General features: G+C 39.1%; 1 protein-coding gene across 1 annotated transcript in view; it reads right to left on the bottom strand.

Moving 5' to 3' along the window:
• The window catches only part of Lrrd1 (leucine rich repeats and death domain containing 1), a 33555-nt gene that overhangs the window by 7000 nt on the left and 5152 nt on the right, over positions 1-21403 (bottom strand). The window contains exons 2-3 of the mRNA XM_005371774.3: positions 9411-11365; positions 5715-5913 (exon numbers count right to left, since the gene is read on the bottom strand). Of these exons, the coding sequence (XP_005371831.1) occupies positions 5715-5913; positions 9411-11291 (2080 nt within the window). The 5' untranslated portion in view covers positions 11292-11365. The remainder of the gene's footprint in view (positions 1-5714; positions 5914-9410; positions 11366-21403) is intronic.

The raw sequence follows: 21403 nt of genomic DNA, 5'->3' as shown, positions 1-21403 counted from the left end.
CATAACTGGATGTCAACCTGTAGAAGAATACAAATAAATCCATATCTATCCCCATGCACAAAACTCAAGTCCAAATGGATGAAAGCCCTCAATATAAATCTGACCACACTGAACCTGACAGAAGAGAAAGTGGGAAGTAGCCTTCAATGCATGGGCTCAGGAGACCCCAGCAGCACAGACACTTTATAAGCAATGCTTATAAAGGAAAACATTTAATTGAGGGGGCTCACTTATAGTTTACGAGGTGCAGTCCACTATCATGACAGGGAACATGGTGCTGTGCAGGCAGACATGGTGTTGGGGCTGAGAATGGTACATCTTGCAGGCAACAGGAAGTCAAGTGACTGTCACACTGAGGGAAGCTTAAGCAAAAGAGATCTTAAAAGCCAATCCCACAATGACATTATATTTCCTTTAAAAAGGCCACACCTCCTAACAGTGCCGCTCCCACAGTGACCTTCACAATCAGAATTCTGAGTAAAAAAGTGTGTAAGAGTAAAAATGAAACACTGCAGTTCCCCAAGGGGCACAGCGGCAGAAACACTGCAGGTCCCCAGAATGGCAGCAGTGGGCAGCAGGGAGCTGCCAAGTGGTGGGTGAGAGACCTCAGCAGGGGCAGCCGGTCAGTCCACAGGGAGCCGCAGCCACAGCAGGTGAGAAACAGATGCAGGCACTTGGCTGCAACAGGCGTCGGGTCCCGTGACCACTGGTCCCAGGCAGGGAGCCATGAGGGTCCCTGTGGGCCGTGAGGACCAGCAGGTCCTAGGCAAGGGGCCTAGGCAGGGAGTCGCCTGGTGAGTGAGACTGAGGCTGGATTTTTAAAGCAGAAGATCAGCTTGCCTAGGGACAGGGGAGGAAGTGGGCGGGGCTTGTCTCTTAAAGGGATACGATATAGTATTTACTTCACAGTTTTACTTAAAGCAAGGTGTTGGGAACCCTGAGCTTAACAGATGAAAGCAGGGCAGCTTTGTGGAACTTCTCTGTTTCTTTCTTTCTTTTTTTTTTTTTAAGATTTATTTATTTATTATGTACATAGTGTTCAGCCTCCATGTATGCCAGAAGAGGGCACCAGATCTTATTACAGATGGTTGTGAGCCACCTTGTGGTTGCTGGGAATTGAACTCAGGACCTCCGGAAGGGCAGTCAGTGCTCTTAACCTCTGAGCCATCTCTCCAGCTCCCTTCTCTGTTTCTTGATCCATGTTCTCAAATATGGGTTTGTTCGGCTTTTGAAAATTTGTTGAGCTGTAAATTGGCAATATATACTCCTTCAGTCCGGATGCTATACTCTGGTAAAAATATTTTTTCAAGCAACACATGGATGTGAGGAAAGAGGGACACTTATACACTGCTGGCGGGACTATAAAGTGTACAGTCACTATGAAAATCAGTGGTTGGGGGAGTCCTTAAAAAAACTAAAACAAAGAAAACCCAACCATTGGGCTAGTGATACTGCTTCTGGGATATACATAAGGACCCTCAGCTAACACACATGCTCTGTTTGTGTTTACTGCTGCACTCACAATAGCTAAGACATGGAACCTGATGAGAAGACAATCCAGAGATGAATGGATAAACCAGATATTCAAGACAGAATTTTATTTAACCATAGAAAGACGAATGAAATTATGATATCTGTGGAAAAATGAATAGTGGAGATAATTATGTTAGTCAAAGTAAGGAGGAGTCAGAATGATAAGCACTATCTTCCTCATATGCAGATTCCAGATTTGAAATTTTAATTGCTTTATTATTTTATGTGTATAAGTATTTTTACTGCATACATGTATGCATACCATATAAACACCTGGTTCCCATGGAGATTAGAAGATGTCATTGAATGCCCTAGTACTGGAGTTACAGATAGTTATGAGCTGCCTTGGGGGTCATAGGAGCTGAACCTGGGTTCAGCCAACTCGCCGGCTCTAGATTTATATTCGTGCGTGCGTGTATGTGTGTGTGTGTGTGTGTGTGTGTGTGTATATATATATAAACGTGCATGCATGTGCATGTGCAGGTGTGCGTCTGTGATGAAAGTAGCTAGACAACCGTGAGGAAGAGGAAAGGATCTTACAGAAAGGGAGAGGAAAGATAAAAATAGAATAACAGAATACAAGTGACATGAGAGAAGAAAGGGGGGCTGGCAGGAGGACTTTAGCATGGAGTTGGGCGGGAGACAAATCGGAGCAAAGTATAATGGCATTGTGGTGGTTTGAAGAAAATAACACCCAAAAAGAGTGGCATTATTAGGAGGTGTGGCCTTGTTGGAGGAAGTGCACCACTGTGGAAGCAGGTTTTGGGGATTCATATATGCTCAAGTCATGCCCAGTATCTCAGTCTACTTCCTGTTGCCAGTAAGTCAAGATGTGGGGCATGTAGCTACTTCTCCAGCACTGTGTCTGCTAGCATGCGACCACGTCACACCATGATAATAATGAACTAAAAACCTCTGAAAATGTAAGCTACCCCAATTAAAGGTTTTTCTTTTATAAGAGTTGCCATGGTAATGGTGTCTCTACATAGCAATAGAAACCCTAACTAAGATAGGTATATATGCATGAAATGCCACAATTAGGCCCATTACTTTGTATGTCAACTTCAAAAAAAATAGAGAAAAAATAAATATAAACAAAGACATAGCTTGAGGACCCCTTTAGAGTTCTGTTTGGGCCATGTACACAGCAATACTATTCAAAATATTTAATAACTGATCTGGCAGAGGGACTAAGCATCAGAACCAATGTTCCTGATACCAACAAAAAAAAAGTGAATAGAAAGGGTGGGAAGTAAAAACAGCACCCGTGGCTGTAAAGTAGACTGCAAAGAAAACTGGGTTGTCACTGAGTTCAAAGTGTCAATATGCCCATCTCCTTTTCTTCACTTGCTAGTCTGGTTTGTTTTTTTTTTTTGTTTGTTTTGTTTGTTTGTTTGTTTGGGTTTTTTTTTTTGAGGTAGAGATGACAACATCTGCTAAAAAATCACCACACCAGGCTCTGTGCTTAAAGCTTGACAAATCTATCATTGCACTCCAAAGCAGTGATTCTCAATCCAGGGGTCATAACCCTTTTGGGAACATCCAATCCTTTCACAGGGGTCACCCAAAACCATTGGAAAACACAAATATTTAAATTACCATCCATCACAGTAGCAAATTCCTGTCATGAAGTAGTAATGGAAATAATTTTATGGTCGGAGGTTACCATAACTGAATTAAAGGGCCGCAGCTTTAAGAAGGTTGAGAACCCTGTTCTAAAGAGTCAATATTATGCCCATTTATTTCCTCAGTCACTGGTGGAAAATGCTTCCTGCCGTTGGTATATCTGTGGTAACTCTCTTTAGCCCTTCTAGAAATGAACTGCCTTCAGACTGGAACTTGGGAGGCGGTGTTTACATGGGTCTTTCCACTGATCTACACCACCCCAGCTTTTCTTTGGAGCTTGTCTGGCAAAGTGGGTTTTACTATTTTCTAATTCTAATATGGAACAACAGAGAACTGTTCCAGTCTGAAGAGCAGGGTACCATGCCCCTGGCCATTCTGTCTTGATGTCCTAACTCAACTGGTGTGGGAGAATTGTCTGTATTCTGCCAATCATGTTTTAAATAAATGTTGATTGGCCAGACAGAAAGTATAGGTGGGTCAACCAGACAGGAAGCAGAGGTGGTGCGATGAGAACAGAATTCTGGGAAGGAGGAAGCCCATTCCTCCCATTCCTGCTCAGACCACCTAGAAGCAGGAAGTGATCTACCCGGCTGAGAAAGGTACCGAGCCATGTGGCTAACATAGATAAGAATAATGAGTTAATATAAGCTACAAGAGCTAACAAGAAGCCTGAGCCAATGGGCCAATCAGTTTATAACCTATTGTAGACTCTCTGTGTGATTTTCTTTGGGGCTTGCCGGCTGTGGGGTACCGGGCAGGGCAGAAAACCCCAACAAGCCGGCCCTCATGTTACACTCAACCGTCTCCAGGGACTATAGTTCCAGTTGGGAGTTTCAATCTGCAACAGAGCAAAAGGTTCTGGGGAAATTTTTGTTGGTATTTTTTTTTATTTCTCTTTCTTTTTAATAGTTTATTTCTTGAGAACTTCATACATAAGTACTGCATCTACATTATATCTACCTCTCCCACTTCTAACTCCTCTTTCAAATTCATGATCTCTTCTTTATTATTACATGTGTGTATATACATGAGTATGGTATATATGTATATGTAACCCACGGAGTCCATTAGCTTTATTCATATGTACTGTGTCCAGGGATGGCCATTTAGGATTGGACAACCTATGTGGGAGCTTGTCCATAGAGAACGTTGAACCTCTCTGTAGTCACAAAGCCTATAGCCTTTCACCTAGTGGTTGGGTCATGTGGAATTTCCCCTGTCTACAGTGGACTGTCAACTATGGTTGTCATTATGCCAGTCTTGTTCAACCAACCATATTGTTGAGAGTTCATGGGTACAGCTTCTCTGTCTATGGTGCCTAGGGGATACAATGTAATAGCAGACATTCTCAGCCTCTGACTCTTAGACTCTTTCTGCCCCCTCTTCCACAGTTTCCCCTAAGCCTTGGATGTTACGTTACACATATATCAATTGGGGTTGAGAGCCCCATAGTCACTTATTCCTTGCATTTTGACCAGTTGTGATCTTTTTAATAGTCTTCGTCTATTGTAAAAAGAAGATGCTTTGATGAGGGGTGAAAGGATAAGTATTTAGAAAACGGTAAAATTGTATTGGTTTAAGAAACTGTCAAGATAGACACTCGTCTTGGGTAGTCACTGGTAGTTGGCTAGGGCTACAGTACTAGGCATGAATACCTGGTGTGGGAAATCCTTCTGTCTATGTATTGCTTTTCTTGGTTAACGAATAAAGAAACTGCCTTGGCTTGTTGATAGGGCAGGACTTAGATAGGCAGGGAAGATAGAACTGAATGCTGGGAGGAAGAAGGGCAGAATCAGAAGATGCGATGGAGCCGCCACCAGTCAGACATGCCAGAACTTTGCTGGTAGGCCACAACCTCGTGGTGATATACAGATTAAAAAATGGGTTAACTTGCATAATACTTTCTGATAAGATGATAGCTAGTTCTCGGGGAGGAGGCTTCCAGATTTATTTCAGCTCGAGTCTTCCAAGACCTGTGACCAAAGTATATGGTGTCTTGAGCAATAGGGTCTTACATTCAAATTCTGGTAGGGAATTAAGGGCAATAGCAGTAGTCCACATTGATGGCTTTGGGATTCTCTTGGGCTCCCCTGACCAAAAGCTAGAAAAGATGTTTCTCATGCTTGGTAGTGTAGTTTTCATTAGATAGTCCATGGCTTTTGGGGGAAGCATTATCACCCCAAATAGCATAACTTCACCTAAATTATAAACATAATATATGATCCCTTATGCGTTTTCCAAACATTCATAGTATTACTTCTGCTCCCCACTCCCTCTGTATTGCCCTCCACTTCCCACCTAAAGTTCCCCTCACTTCTCCCATTTCCCCCACCACAGCACCTGTTTCCTTCTGTTTCCATATCTAGGGCTTTCAAGGTAAGAAATCAGTTCTTCATCTTCATGTTCATTTCTTGCTACTGGGAAAGCACTATGTGCCCCTCTCCCTCTGATGCCCACTTAATGCATTGTCTGGTATGCTTTCGTCAGGAAAATCTGAAATTTAGCATCAATGTTCTACTTACAGATTCATATTGCTTATTATACTTGACACGTACCTCTGAGGTCTAGGTGCTGTAGAACTTTTAAAGACAGAAAGGATGGTGGCAGAGAACTTATTTGATTGTTATTTGCATGTAGACTAACCAGGCTTCTCAACGCCCCTATATTTCTTGGAATCTCTTTGATGGCATTGTTCGAGATATCAAGTGTTTTGAGTTGAGTCATATTAGACAGCTCTTCTGGAAGTCTTGTTAACTGCAAGGATGATTAAACAATAATGATTTTAAAAATCCATAAGTATTTGTATCACTACATTTTCCTTTTGAAAACAGTGTAAAAATAAAGTTTTGTTTTAACCTTTTCCTAAGGAGATACTTTCATTCTGTCACTGATTCTTTATGACTTTACGTCCTAAAAATCCTCAAACTTTTGTTTAGCACCCATGTAACTCATGGTCTTATCAGTGCTCCCTAATTAGCCCTGTTGCTTATGAGCCTCTTTCTTCCCACACCCCAATTGTCACCCACTCTTGTCTTTTTTGTTTCCCTAGGATTAATGCTGCCTTGTCTCTTTTTCTTCCCTGAAGTTTTTTTTTAACTACTCAGTCACACTTTATCTTATTCTCATCACAGAGAACAATATAGGAAGACACCCATCCTTACACATGGGTATACACCACACATATACACCACACAGAACCCATACACATACACAATACAACACATACATACACACATAAACACATATACACACAACACAACACACAAATCACAAGAATGCACACATACCACACACAACACAAACACCCATACACACACACAACACAAACACCCATACCCACACACAACACAAACACACATACGCAAACACACACATAAGAATGAGTAGGACTGAAGTAGGTTATGTAAAGCAGGATAAACGTCATACATAAATAGGATTAACGAGGAGGTGTCCATTACGGCGAAGTGTTAAGAACTTCCTAGGAATACGTAGGTAAGCAAGATTATGCAAGACCGAGGGCCAAGTTTATGTAGCAAAAATAAGATCAGCATAGGTCAGTAGGCCTATCATTGAATTTCCCTCAAATGAATGTTCTTTTTGAAAATTGAACGACTTTTGAATCAGCTAGTTCTTTAAGTATTCTGTCTCTTTTTGTTTGCTTGTTTGTTTTTCGAGACAGGGTTTCTCTGTAGCTTTGGATCCTGTCCTGGGACTAGCTCTTGTAGATCAGGCTGGCCTCGAACTCACAGAGATCCACCTGCCTCTGCCTCCTGAGTGCTGGGATTAAAGGTGTGTGCCACCACCGTCTGGCAAGAAGGATTCTTATAAGCAATGTTTTCCCATCTAAAGACTTTTAAAATGATGTTGTAAAGACTTAACTGGTGCTTTTGGCAACTACTTTGATCCTAAATTTCCTTCCTCCCTCTTTTCTTCTTCCTTCCTTCTTTCTCTTTCCTTCCACCCTTCCTTTTTCAGACAGTCTCACTCTGTATTCCAGGTTCAACTTACTCTCCTTTTGCTCAGCCTTGTGAGTGTTGGATTACAGTCATATGCCATCATGCCAAACAGAAAACATTAACATCAGTCCCTTGTGGAACTGAAGACATTGTTTACCAGTTAAGAGTCCCTGCTGTTCTTGGAAAGGATTGAAGTGTTATTCTCAGCACCCACACGGCAATTCACAATCAACTTTAACTCCAGTTCCAAGGTATCTGACACCTTCTTTTGTCTTCCATGAGATTCAAGCAGGCTTTATATACACATACACTGAAGCAAGACACTCATACACATAAAATAGAATAAGTACTTTTTAAAAAAAAAATCTTTTGGAATGAAGTCTGATGAGTTTGACAAGGCCTGATAAACAGAAAAATAAGTCAGCGAGCACAGGGTGAAGACAGAGAAACTGACATTAAAAATTCCAGGGGAAATTATCAACTGTGGAACTAGAGTGCTAGGGATAATAATCTAGCATTAAAGATGGTCAGATGATAGCTGTGTTTACTGAGATTTAAGGATATATCGGTAATTTAAAAAAAAATATTTCCAAAGTTTGAGGTATAGTTTAGTAGCAGAGAACTTACCTACTATGTGAGGAATGGGTTTGTTTCCTAGCACCTCAGTAAATAAGTAGTAAGAAGTGAATAAGCAAATAATTAACCTATACATTTCTAGGAGTAATTTCCAAAGAAAACAGTTTTAAATATGAAAAATATATTTATGAAGAAATTTTCTAAAGCATTATCATGAAGAAAAGACTTTCAGAGGAATATTATATAAATCATGTATTTATTATAAAAGTTATTGGGAATATTATTATGTTCTATTAAGGATAAATGCTTATATAGAATAAAAATTTAAATTGAATTTTAGTCTATAACTGAAAAAGAGACTAAAAGTACATCAAAACAATATATAATAGTTTTATTATGATATGTCTGTGGAAAATTTCTATCATCTCAATTTTCTAGATTTTTCAGGGATGCATTATGGCAGTGGAGATCAAACCCAGAGTCATGCATGAGTTGTCAAAATGCTGCCAATAAACCACATACCCAGCTCAACAATGTGTTTATATGATTCGCAAACTTTAAAACTTCTTACAATAGGAGTCAGTAGATGACTCAGTAAATAAAGTGTCTGAAAGCATGAAGATCTGAGTTTGAATCCCCTGCACTCACTGGAAAGCTGGGACCATGCATATGACCCCAGTGCAGAAGGGTTGAGGTGGAGACACATTTAGTGAACAACTAGTCTAACCAATCCATGATCTCCAAGTTCAGTGAGAGATTGTCTCAAAAAAAAAATGAGGTAGAAACAATGGGCATAGTGGCACATTGAATTCCAGCAATCAAAGAAGAAAAAAAAACAGGTTGATCTCTGTGAGGTCAAAGCCAATCCAGTCAACACGGTAAATTCCAAGACTGCCAGAGCTACACACTGATACCTTGTCTAAAAACTCAAAAACCCAAACAAACAAAAAAATAGGAAAAAACTGAAGACACCTTTGGCTTCTGCATACACTCATGTGCACCTACATGCATCCATGTACACACTGCAGGAATGCATACATGTACAAGTCACATACAACTTAGAAATTTCCCAACGAACTAAACAGAAAGCAATCTACAAAATTATCACTTTGTTTCCCATTGCATTTGGATGAAATGTTGTCCTGAAAAGCTTTTGTGTAGAGAGTTCTGTCTCTAGGTCATGTTTTCAAACATAGAGCATTCCACTTATTTAAAATACACACAAAAGAACTTCCATGTTGTCTTAGTTAAGGTCGCTACTGCTGTGATGAAACACCGTGACCAAAGGCAACTTGGGAAGGACAGTGTTTATTGCACTCACAGTTCCATATGACAGTTGATCATCAAAAGCAATGAGGGCAGGAACTCACACAGGGTAAGAACCTGGAGACAGGAGCTGATGCAGAGGCCATGGAGGGGAGCTGCCTACTGTCTTGCTCTTCATGGCTTGCTCAACCTGCTTTCTTATTGAATCCAGAACCACCAGCCCAGGGCGGTGCCACCCACAATGGCCTGGGTCCTCCCCCTTTGATAGCTACTTAAGAATATGTCTTACAGCTGGATTTCATGGAGGCATTTTCTCAATCAAGGCTCCCTCCTCTTTGATGACTCTAGCTTGTGTCAAGTTAACGTAAAGCTAGTCAGGACACAAGTACAGTGTGTCTCAGGTTGAGATTCCTCTAGTTGCCCTCCCGACCAAACCCAGGAGAACACTCTTACCTTTTTGCCATTCGTCTGACTCATATTCAGCTCCTCCAGGGTTTGAAGCTGGCACAGTTCAACAGGAAAATGTGTGAACTGGTTGCTCGAGAAGTTCAATTTCTGGATCCTTTTCAGTTTACAGATGTCTGAAGGTATTTTCTGTAAGTAATTTTCTGAAATATCAAGTACTTGCAAGTTTTTTAAAGCACACAGTTCCTTTGGAAAAATTTCAAACCTATTACCAGACAGAATGAGCACATGGAGTGACACCATGGCAGAGATACAGGGTGGAATTATCTTTATTTGGTTTTTACCAAGATCCAGGTATTCAAGATTAGTGAGAGAACACAAGTGCTCTGAAAATATGGGGAGTTTGTTTCTATTCAACTCTAGATGAAGCAGCTCCTTACTAAATGATATATCCATAGGGATTTCTGAAATATAATTTCCATTAAAACTCAGGTAGTCAAGTGCTGGTAAAGCACACAACCCCACTGGGAAGTACATTATATTGTTGTTATTCAATTCGACTCTGGTTATTTTTTTGCAGTTTTTTATTTCAATTGGAATGTGTGTGATTTGATTGCCTGAAAACTCCAGGCTGTTTATGTTATTAAGATGTGAGATTTCCTCAGCCATTTTTATCATTTTATTTCTGTTTAGATGGAGCTGTCTCAAATTTTTAAGCTTATGGATTTCCCTAGGAAGCTCTTCTATGTTATTATCACTAAGACTAAGATATTCTAACATTATACAGTGGGAAATTTTCTTTGGCATGTTTTTCAATAAGTTTTTATCAAGGTTAAGAAGTCTAAGTTGTCTGAAATTCTCAATTTTGTTTGAAATAGCTTCCAATTTATTGTCAGCTAGATGAAGTTCTTTTATTTTGGGCAGCTGAAAAATTTCCACAGACAAAAAGGTAAGTTTATTATGATCCATTAAAAGGGTTTCTAAGTTTTTCAGCTCCCTAACTTCTTTTGGCAAACTGCCTATCATGTTTCCGGTAAGGTTTAATGAAACCAGTTTTGGAAGGAAGCATAGAGACTTGGAAAATATTGTCAATTGGTTATATTCCAGATTAAGAATTTGCAAGTTCTTCAAACTAGACAAAGACTCTGGTATATGTGTTAACATATTTTTACCTAAACTTAAAATTTCCAGATTTCTAAGACTTTCCAAGCCAGCAGCAGGTAAATCCTCAATAAAATTACTATTTAAAAAGAGTTGTGTCATATTCCTAAGTTGTAACAGTTCTTTAGGTATGCATGATATCTGGTTGTAACTGGCATTTAGTATCTTTAAGTTGTGAAATAACTGAATTTCCATGGGGATTGATGGCAATCCATTTTCTTGCAGGGACAGAATCTCAAGTCCTAGCAGATCTCCTGGATCTGCCCCTTGGAAAGTTTTTATTTGATTCTTATCTAAATACAGATATTTTACATATTTGACTTTTAAAATGTCCACAGGGAATTCTTGTAAACGCTTGGCCTCAAGATTAACTGCAAAGTTATCTGTCTCTAAGTCAAATTCTTTCTGATTTTCCCCAGATGGAAATCCAACATTTTGATAGTCTTCCATTGCCTTCGTCTCTGATGACACGGAGTTTCGGGACATTTCTGATTTTGACAGTGGGGTGACATCTGCTATGTTGGTATCAGAAAATGTAATGTTTTTATTATTCTCTTCATCACTGTTAAGTTGGTTTGGAGAGGAAGCTGCTGACTGTTCTGTGCCCTTTGAAGAACTTGTTTCATAAATATGACTAGAATCGCTCCTTTCTGAATAAGGAGAAGTTTCATTTAAGGAGTCTGGTGTTTCTTCAATAAATCCACTCTCCTCTGGTGATCCGGATCTAGTGGCTCTTCCAGGGTCCGAGCTATCCTCATCTTCTGACATCTTATTTACTGGTATCTCTTCCACCAACTCAAGACTATAACTCTACTTTTTCATGTTCTTTTTTTTCTTTAAACCTACAAGACAAATGTTGACATTAAAATATGTGTAATAAAGATGTTAAAATCACACTTGTGGGGCTAACTGGATAGCTCATCCCTCTCTCAGTCTCTTCAAAGCCAATCCTCTAGTTTCATCCCTAGCTCTGTTCTGCAGAACACCAGCCACCTTTACCCTGTAGCTAGAATGATTAATAAAACCCAGAGACAGATATCAGGGTTCAACCTGAAGACCAGAAAAGCCAAAGCAGCCAGCTACTGACTCCTTCCTCTACTTCAGTCTGAAAATGGTGATACTACCTCCAGAAATCCTCAGAATGAGATTGTGTCCGAGAGCTCTCTCCTGTTTTATATGCCTCTCTAAGGGCTGGGATTAAAGGCATGCACCACTACTGCCGGGTTTCTATGGCAAACTAGTGTGATTACTGGGCTTAAAGGTGTGTGTCACTACTCTCTGGTGTGGGACAATTCTGTATAAAGATGGAAAACACACAGAGAATCTGGATACTGTTGCTCTCTTTAAATTGTTTGAATGCTGAGGAAGGAACAACAGCTGCCAAAAGATATTTTCTTATAAATGCTGCTGAATTAACACAAGATAGGTATTTTGAAAATACCTTGACTTCAAAATTGAAGTCAAAGGTATGTTACTTTGGAGAAGAGATTTTGATTTTGTTTCCACAGGAAATGAGAGGCTGTGGATTCATTCGGAGTTAAGAAAAAGCAGGTTTGGATCAAGGAAGACCAACTGAGAAATCTCCGGTAGGAACAGATGGCCCGGATGTCTGAGTTCTGCATCCAGAACAGATTCAAGACTGCTACCTGAGATGATCAAGATTCACAGGATACTCCAGTCAGGACTTGATCATAATTCTAATTTTTTTATGTCCCCATAAGAATATCAGTACCCCAACCAGCAGGAAGTAGCCTGGAATACTATGCCCAAATTCCCCAAAAATGGACTATGGGTGTTCTTGTTTTCTTTAAAAAAAAAAAAAATGAGGGGAAAGTGGTGTGGGACAATTCTGTATTCTGTCAATTATGTTTTAAATAAATGCTGATTGGCCAATAGCCAGGCAGGAAGTAGAGGCAGGACAACCAGACAGGAAGCAGAGGCAGGGCAATGAGAAGAGGAGTATTCTGGGAAGAAGGAAGCTTTTTCTCCAGTCCTGCCCAGACCATGGAAGAAGAAAGATGTGACCTGCCCTGCTGAAAAAAGTACTAACATATGGCTAACAAAAATAAGAATAATGGGTTAATATAAGTTATAAGAGTTAATAAGAAGCCTGAGCTAATGGGCCAATCAGTCTTATAACTTATGTAGATTTTCTGTGTGATTCTTTGGGACCTAACGATGTTTAATTTTTGCAGATCTTTACATAGTCTAGTTATCAACCTCCTGTCTTACATACAGTTAGTGTCTTAGTTTGGGTTTCTATTTCTGTGAAGAGGAACCATGACCCATGGCAACTCTTATAAAGAAAGACATTTCATTGAGGTGGCAGATTACAGTTTCAGAGGTTTTCCATTGTCATCATAGAGGGGAGTATGATGGCTGGGAGTGACAACATGCAGGTAGACATGTTGCTGGAGAATTCTACAGCTCGATTCAAAGGCAACAAGAAGTGAACTGAGACACTGGGCAGTATCTTGAGCACATATGAGACCTCAAAGCCTGTTTCTACAGTGACACACTTCCTCCAACAAGACCGCACCTACTCCAACAAGACCACACCTCCTAATAGTGTCACTCCTTTTGGGATCTATTTTCTTTCAAACCACCACAATTGGAAAGGATTTTCTTTTCATTGTGGTGTGCAGGAACTTTTAACCATAGAGCAATTACTCTGATGAATAGTCAATAATGTACTTATAAACTAAATTCAAGAGCTCACTAAGAAGTTATGTCAAGGCTGACTTGATTTTTATCACCGAGAGGTAAGGTTGGTTCAACAGAGACAAATACAAATCAATAAATGTAATAAATCATAAAAACAGATTTAAGGTTAGATATTTACATGGTCATCTCAATAGATCCAAAAAAGGTATTTAACAAAGTTCAGTGCCCTGTCATGATAAAAAAAAATTCCTAAAGAAACTGAGAACAATAGTTATTTTATTGCTATGACAAAAGCAACTTAAGTGGGGAAGGATCTGTTTTGCCTTATAGTCCAGCATGTCAGAGGGAAGGAGGACAGGATGGCAGGAGCAGGAGGTAAATGATCACATTATATCCACAGTTAAGAAGTGAAGAAAGAACAAGAAGTGAAGCCAAGCTATAAAAACTCAAGAACCATCCTTGATTACACATTTCCTCCAACAGGGTTCCACCTGCTAAAGGTTCCATAACCTTTTGGGAAGACAGTACCACTGGCTGGTGATCAAGTAGTCAAACACATTAGCTTAAGAGGAACATTTCACACTCATGCTACAACAAAAAGAAACTTAGTTAAAATTAATAAAGGGCATATATATATGTATATGTATACATATATATATGTCAAACACATATTTAACATATATGAAGTTGGAAGATACTACATGCATATATCAGTATAACACTAATATTATAAGCATTATAATCAGTAAGAATAGAGAAAGGAAAGTTAAGATTTCTATTGCTGGGGGAAAAAAAGAATTCTATTTCTGGGATGAATATCATGACCAAAAGCAACTTGGGTTCACTTCCATATCACTATTCATTGAAGGAAATCAGGACAGGAACTCAAGCAGGGCAGGTACCAGGAGGCAGGTTGATGCAAATGCCTTCAAGCGTGGTTGCTTGCTTGCTTACTCTCCATGACTTGTTCATCCTGCTTTCTTAAAGAACTCAGGACCTCCAGCCACGGTTGGCACTACCCACAATTAGCTGGGTGCTTTCACTAATCACTAATTAAGAAAATTTCCTGCAGGCTTGCCTGCAAGTAGGTCTTATGGACTCATTTTCTCAATTGAGGTGCTGTCCTCACCAGTGACTAAAGTTTGTGTCAAGTCGAAATAAAACTAGTCAGCACATCATTTGTAAGAAAGAAGTTAAATTAGCGCTATTTACAAACTCTGTAATTGAAGACTTAAAAGACCCTAAAAGATATTACCGGAAAAATCAGCAAATTCTCTGGATCTCTGTAATGAGATTGCTATGAAATAAAACAGAAATATAGCCAATTCATAATAGCTTTAAAAAATAAACACTAGGAGTAATGCTGATCAAGGAAAGGAAAGACCTTGACAATGTTTATTTATTATTTATTTATTTATTTATTTATTTATTTATTTATTTATTGTAACCAAGGCTATTTTGAATTTATAAGAATATACCAACATACACAGCTATATTTTGCATTTTTAATTGAAAAAAATATTTGCAGGACCTCAGCCTCACACATTAGGCAAGCAATCTATCACTGAGCTCCATGCCTAGACTTCAAGAATTATTAATGCAATGACCTTCAGAAGACTGAACTCCTCAAAATGCCAGTCATCCAATAGTGCTGTTTTCCTGAAAGATAAAGTTTAATAACTCATAGCCATAGGCAATATGGGAAATTAAATTAAATATTTTTAAATTAAAAAAAAACTTTCTTCCTTTTTCTTTTGGTAACAGAATTGTCAGGAGTGTTTATCACAAGCCATGACAAAATTACAGCTCATAGCAATTGATAATTCAGATGTCACCTCACCAGAGGAAGTATTTGCTGATGGGATACCCCATCAGCAAGGCTTGCAGATAACTGACTCTGAAAATGGTTGCTTTCATCTGTAATTTCATTTGTACAATAACAGCTATGATATCTCCCAATTACTATATATTTTTATTCAATGTGTATATATAATCTCATGATTACATCTCAATTTATGGGCACACATATCTATGGGTGGTCAGGAACATTACTTTTTCATTTAGTTATATAATTTTGGTGTATAAAATATGTATTAGGACATGCTTCATAACTAGATCTATTTGTCCTACGAGAACTATAGACAGTTAAAACCCTGATTTGTTCCTTTTAGCTCAACTAACTACTAGACACAATTAGCTCACTTTCACCTAAGAATAATTTTAAACTAGACTAAAGGCTTTTTGTAAATAGATTATAAGCTTAAAACTTTACAGCTATATAGGAGGTCAGAATCACAGATGTCCAACCAAGGTTAAGAAAAACAATTCTGTTTCTCAAATATGTTAACAATAGACCTATGCTTCAAAATTTGTCACTGTGTACTGTGCCCCTTCCCCATCTGGTCATGTGTCTTATTCCTATAACTTTGGAATCTTGTGTTGCAATGGCAATGGTTCAGCTCCATATCGCTTACCCTAAAAATGTAATTTTGACCAATGAGAGGTAACCCTTATAAATTTTTTTTATTGCTTCAAGACTCCTGTAAGAAGAGTTTTTAGAATAGAGGGGGGAAAAGCTAGAAGAAATTAAGAGGAAGGCCAGGAGAATTAAAATAGAAGCAGAACAATTAACAACTGATTCAGAACAGCACAGAGTGAGAGACATTTGTCCTCAGACTTTCGCTGGCTGTTACTTTCTCTCGGGCTGAACCCCAAAGGCTCTCATTTCAGAATTCCACAGAAGAAAGAGGATCCACTCAAACTGGTAACTTGAGGAAGATTTAACCGCACGACAATTTACAGAGGTGGGACAGAGAGTAGGTTGTTTGTTTTTTAGTTAGTTATCTACATCACGTGGAAGTTGTACTCTGGAGGCTGTACGATAAGGATTTGTTTGTTCCTATGCCTAGTCAACTGTACCCAACCACGTAAAGGATGGTGCAATCTCAGTCAAAGTTTCCTGATGTCACTTGGAGTATGGTGGAAGTGCTTCCTGGATTAGAGCCTGTTTCCTCTTTACTTTTCTAAGTTTCTACTAATATCACATCTTGATATTTGATAGGGTAAGTGTCCTCACTGTAGCTTTTATGCCAAAGCAATGGTGGCTATTCTCAATCCTTTACGTTCTCACATGAATTTTGAAATCAGCATATCAGGTTTCACAAAATGTCTTGCTTGGATTTCAGTTAGAGTTGACCACATGGGGTTGAATACCAGAGTTCAAGAAGCCAGGTGTATGGTGGTTTTATTTCCAAGTATTTGGCTATTTTTATGTAAATAAGCTACTCTTCTTTGTGATTTAAATAAAACCTGAAGAGCTACTGTTTTATATTGACAGTAGCTTTCTCTGTGGCCCAGGTTGATGTGAACTTGTGAGTTTTTCCATCTTCACCTTTGCCACCTGGGTGCTAGACTTAAAGAATGGATCATCACACCCGGCCTTAATTTGGACTGGGTGCTATTTCGCTGGAACCTTCTGCTTGACCAGGAGAGCCCCAGTCCTGTCTCTCCAAACCCCACCTTCTCAGAGAATCTCCAGCAAAGAAAAGGTGCCAAAAAACCCAGTTCCACATTCTTGATGACTATGGCAGCTCCTTCTCTGAAGTTGCAAGTAGCCGAAGACCCCTTCTAAAGCACTCAACTTTTGACCATACTTGGGCACAAATCCAGATTGTGATAGACATGTCATCACCCTTTACCTACAGGGTATATAAGCATGCATATAAGAAGTATGACTTCTCCAGCCTCAATCTCTGGAGCTGGGGAACTCACCAGGGTGGGAGTTTTGTTCAAATAAAACAACAATGTTTTGCTTTTTCAGTTCAGCTTGATCAGGCTAACTACATCAGTGGAGAAACTTATTATCATGTATACAGAATACTATTAGGTGCCAGACTTACAGCATGGATTATCATGCCCCAGCTCATGGTACATTTATATTGTGAAACAGAGTTTGGTACATTTATATTATGGAAGAGTGTTTTTAGCTAGGTGGTGGTGTATGCCTTTAATCCCAACACTTGGGAAGCAGAGGAAGGTGAATCTCTGTGAGTTTGAGGCCAGTCTCCTATACAAGAGTTAGTTCCAGGACAGCTAGGGCTGTTACACAGAGAAACTTTGTCTCGAAAAACAAAAACAAAACCAAACTAACTAACTAACTAAATAAATAACAAGAAAAGAAGATTCAAAGCCTTTTTAAAATAAGGACTGCCTTTTGTCTGCGAGGTCCCTGGCCAGCAAGTGGCCCTGATCCTGTACCAGAAGATCCGTCCTTCCAGAGGGGTGAGTGTGAGCCTGACTGGCAGCCTGTCCAATGCCCTGGAAAAGAAGCACAGGCACCCTCCACTCGTAAACTTTCTGGCCATTCAGCGGGGGCTTCTCCCTGCTACTGCCTTTCTCTTCTTATCCTATCCCAGCTTGCCCCCCAAGAATCCCTTTCCATCTGCGGGGTCGTAGGATCCCCCAACTCAGCCTGCTTCAGTGCTGAGGATCTGGGGACAGAGAGGTGAGTGCAACTGCCACAGGAGTTTCTTTGCCCCACTGAGCCTGCACCCAGCAAGCCCTCCCTTTTGTCTGCAAGGAGCCTGGCCAGCAAGTGGCCTGAAGCTGTACCAGAAGTTCCATCGCTCAGGAGGGGTAAGTGAGTGCCCTACTGGCTGGTTGGACTCACTGGGAACAGAGCACAGGCACCCCCCAAATCCCCTAAACTTTCTGACCATTGAGCAGGGCTTCTCCCTGGCTACTGCCTTTATCTACTTATCCTATCCCAGCTTGCCCCCAAGCACTTTTTTCCATTTGCGGGGACATTAGATCGACCACCACAGCCTACTCCAGGGTGGAGAGGATCTAAGAGACTCCAGTGCTGAGGGGACCTAAGAGAGGGCAGACCAATAAAAAACCCCAAGTACACAGGTAGCCACAGCCAAGATCGGACCAAGCCGACAAGACTCTCCTAACAGCATTTGAAGGAAAGATGGGCAGGTGCCAATGCAAGAATTCCTCCAACAATCTGAAAAACAACATGATAACACCAGAATCCAGCGAACATACAATAGAAAGACTTGAACATCCTAATCCAGAAGAAGTAGAAGAAATAGACTTTAAACGTAACATTATGAAAGTGATAGAGTCCTTTAAACAGGATGTGAAAAATTCCCTTAAAGAAATGGATGAGAGGGCCTGGAGAGATGGCTCAGTGGTTAAGAGCATTGCCTGCTCTTCCAAAGGTTCTGAGTTCAATTCCCAGCAACCACATGGTGGCTCACAACCATCTGTAATGAGGTCTGGTGCCCTCTTCTGGCCTGCAGACATACATGCAGACAGAATATCTTATACTAAATAAATAAATAAAGTATTGATTAAAAAAAAACCAAAACACTTAAAAAAAAAGAAATGGATGAGAAGAATAACAAAAAGTTTGAAGAAATGAATAAATCCCTCAAAGATACCCTAGGAAACCAGGAAAAAGCAATCAAACAGGCAATGGAAACAGTTCAAGACTTGAAAACTGAAATTGAGGTAATGAAGAAAACACAAACAGAGGGACAGCTGAATATGGAAAATCTGGGTAAATGAACAGGGACTACAGAGACTATAGCCAACAGAATACAAGAGATAGAAGAAAGAATCTCAGATGCTGAAGATACTATACAGGAAATAAACTCATTGATCAAAGAAAAGAGCAAATCCAACAAATTCTTAACACAAAACATCCAGGAAATCAGGGACACCATGAAAAGACCAAACCTAAGAATAACGGGGTGAAGAAGGAGAAGAATTACAGCTCAAAGACCCAGAAAATATATTCAACAAAATTATAGAAGAAAACTTTCCCAACCTAAAGAAGGATATTCCTATGAAGGTACAAGAAGCATACAGAACACCGAGTAGACTGGATCAAAAAAAATCCCCTCACTATATAATAATCAAAACACAAAACATACAGAATAAAGAAAGAATATTAAGAGCGGCAAAAGACAAAGGTCAAGTAACATATAAAGAGAAAACTATCAGAATTACACCTGACTTTTCTATGGAAATTATGAAAGCCAGAGGTCTTGGATAGATGTGCTGCAGAAACTAAGGGACCATGGATGCAAGCCCAGACTACTATACCCAGCCAAGCTTTCTTTCACCATCAATGGAGAAAACAAGGTATTCCAGGATAAAAACAAATTTAATATGTAGCCACAAACCCAGCCTTACAGAAAGAAATAGGAAGAAAATCAGAACCCAAGGAAGCCAACAACACTCACAATAACTTAGACAGCTAACAACTCTCCACAAGCACAACCCAGAGAAGGGAAACACACAAACTCTACAACAACAACAACAAAACAAAAACAAAAAAAAAAAAAACGGAGTTAACAACCACTGGTCATTAATATCACTTAATATCAATGGTCTCAACTCAGCTATAAAAAGGTTAAGAAAATGGATGCTAAAGCAGGATCCAACATTCTGTTGTTTACAAGAAACAAATCTCAACCACAAAGACAGACATTTACTCAGAGTCAAGTGTTGGGAAAAGGTTTTTCAATCAAATGGACTTAAGAAACAAGCAGTGTGGCTATACTAATATCTAACAAAATTGACTTCAAACTAAAATCAATCAGAAGAGATGGAGATGGACACTTTATACTCATAACAGGAACAATTCATCAAGATGAAGTCTCAATCCTTAATATCTATGCCTCTAATATTAAAGCACCCACATATGTAAAAGAAACATTTCTAACTCAAAGCACATATCAAACCCCACACAATAATAGTAGGAGATTTCAACACTCCTCTCTCACCAATGGACAGGCCAACCAGACAGAAATCTAACAAAGAAATAAGAAAACTAATGGAGGTAATGAATCAAACAGACATCTATAGAGCATTCCACCCAAATACGAAAGAATATACTTTCATCTCAGCATCTCATGGAACCTTCTTGAAAATTGATCACATACTCGGTAACAAAACAAACTTCCACAGATACAAAATAATTTTAGTAACCACCTGTGTCTTATCAGAACACCATGGAATAAAGTTAGATATAACAACAATTCTACCCCCAGAAAACCTACAAACTCATGGAAACTGAACAGTCAACCACCCGTGGGTCAGGGAAGAAATAAAGAAAGAAATTAAAGTCTTCCTTGAATTCAATGAAAATAAATATACTTTTTTCATTATTTGAACTGAATATCTTCTACACTCTTTTTTTTGTCAAGTATTATTCTGCTACAATAAAATAAATGGAAAAAATATAATCAAAAAAAAAAAGAAAATAAAGACACAACATACTCAAACCTATGGGACACTATGAAAGCAATGCTAAGAGGAAAGTTCATAGCACTAAGTGCCCACATAAAGAAAATGGAGAAAGCTCACATTAGAGACTTAACAACGCACCTTAAAGCTCTAGAAAAAAAGAAAAAGCAGACTCACTCAGGAGGAGAATAAGTATGGAAATAATCAAACTGAGGGCTGAAATCAACAAAATAGAAACACAGAAAACAATTCAAAGAATCAATGAAACATTCTCTTTGAGAAAATCAGCAAGATTGACAAGCCCCTATCCAAACTAATCAAAAGGCAGAGAGAGAACCCGCAAATTAACAACATCAGAAATGAAAAGGGGGACATAACAACAGACACTGAAGAAATTCAGAGAATCATTAGGTTTTACTACAAAAGCCTATATGCCACAAAGTTGGAAAATGTAAAAGAAATGGACTTGTTTTTAGATAAATACCATATACCAAATTTAAATCAAGACCAGGTGAACAATTTAAATAGACTTATAAGTTGTGAGAAAATAGAAGCTGTCATAAAAAAAAAAAAACCCTAGCCAAAAAAAGCCCAGGACCAGATGGTTTTAATGCAGAATTTTACCAGAACTCCCAAGAAGAGCTGATACCTATACTCCTTAAGGTGTTTCTCATAATAGAAACAGAAGAGTCATTGCCAAACTCTTTTTATGAAGCTACAGTTACCCTGATACCAAAACCACACAAAGACTTATCCAAGATAGAGAATTACAGACCAATCTCTCTCATGAACATTGATGAAAAAATTCTCAATAAAATACTGGTAAACCTTTCATCGCCTGATGAAGGTTAATATTCAGGGGGATGCCTATATGTTTGTCTTTGGATTCACGTTCTCATTTAGCTTCTCTAGGATTGTGAATTATAAGCTCACTGTCCTTAAAATATGGCTAGAAA

Source organism: Microtus ochrogaster, unplaced genomic scaffold, assembly GCF_000317375.1.
Source record: "Microtus ochrogaster isolate Prairie Vole_2 unplaced genomic scaffold, MicOch1.0 UNK126, whole genome shotgun sequence".
Lineage (NCBI taxonomy): Eukaryota > Metazoa > Chordata > Mammalia > Rodentia > Cricetidae > Microtus > Microtus ochrogaster.
This window is presented reverse-complemented; position numbering and strand designations above follow the sequence as displayed.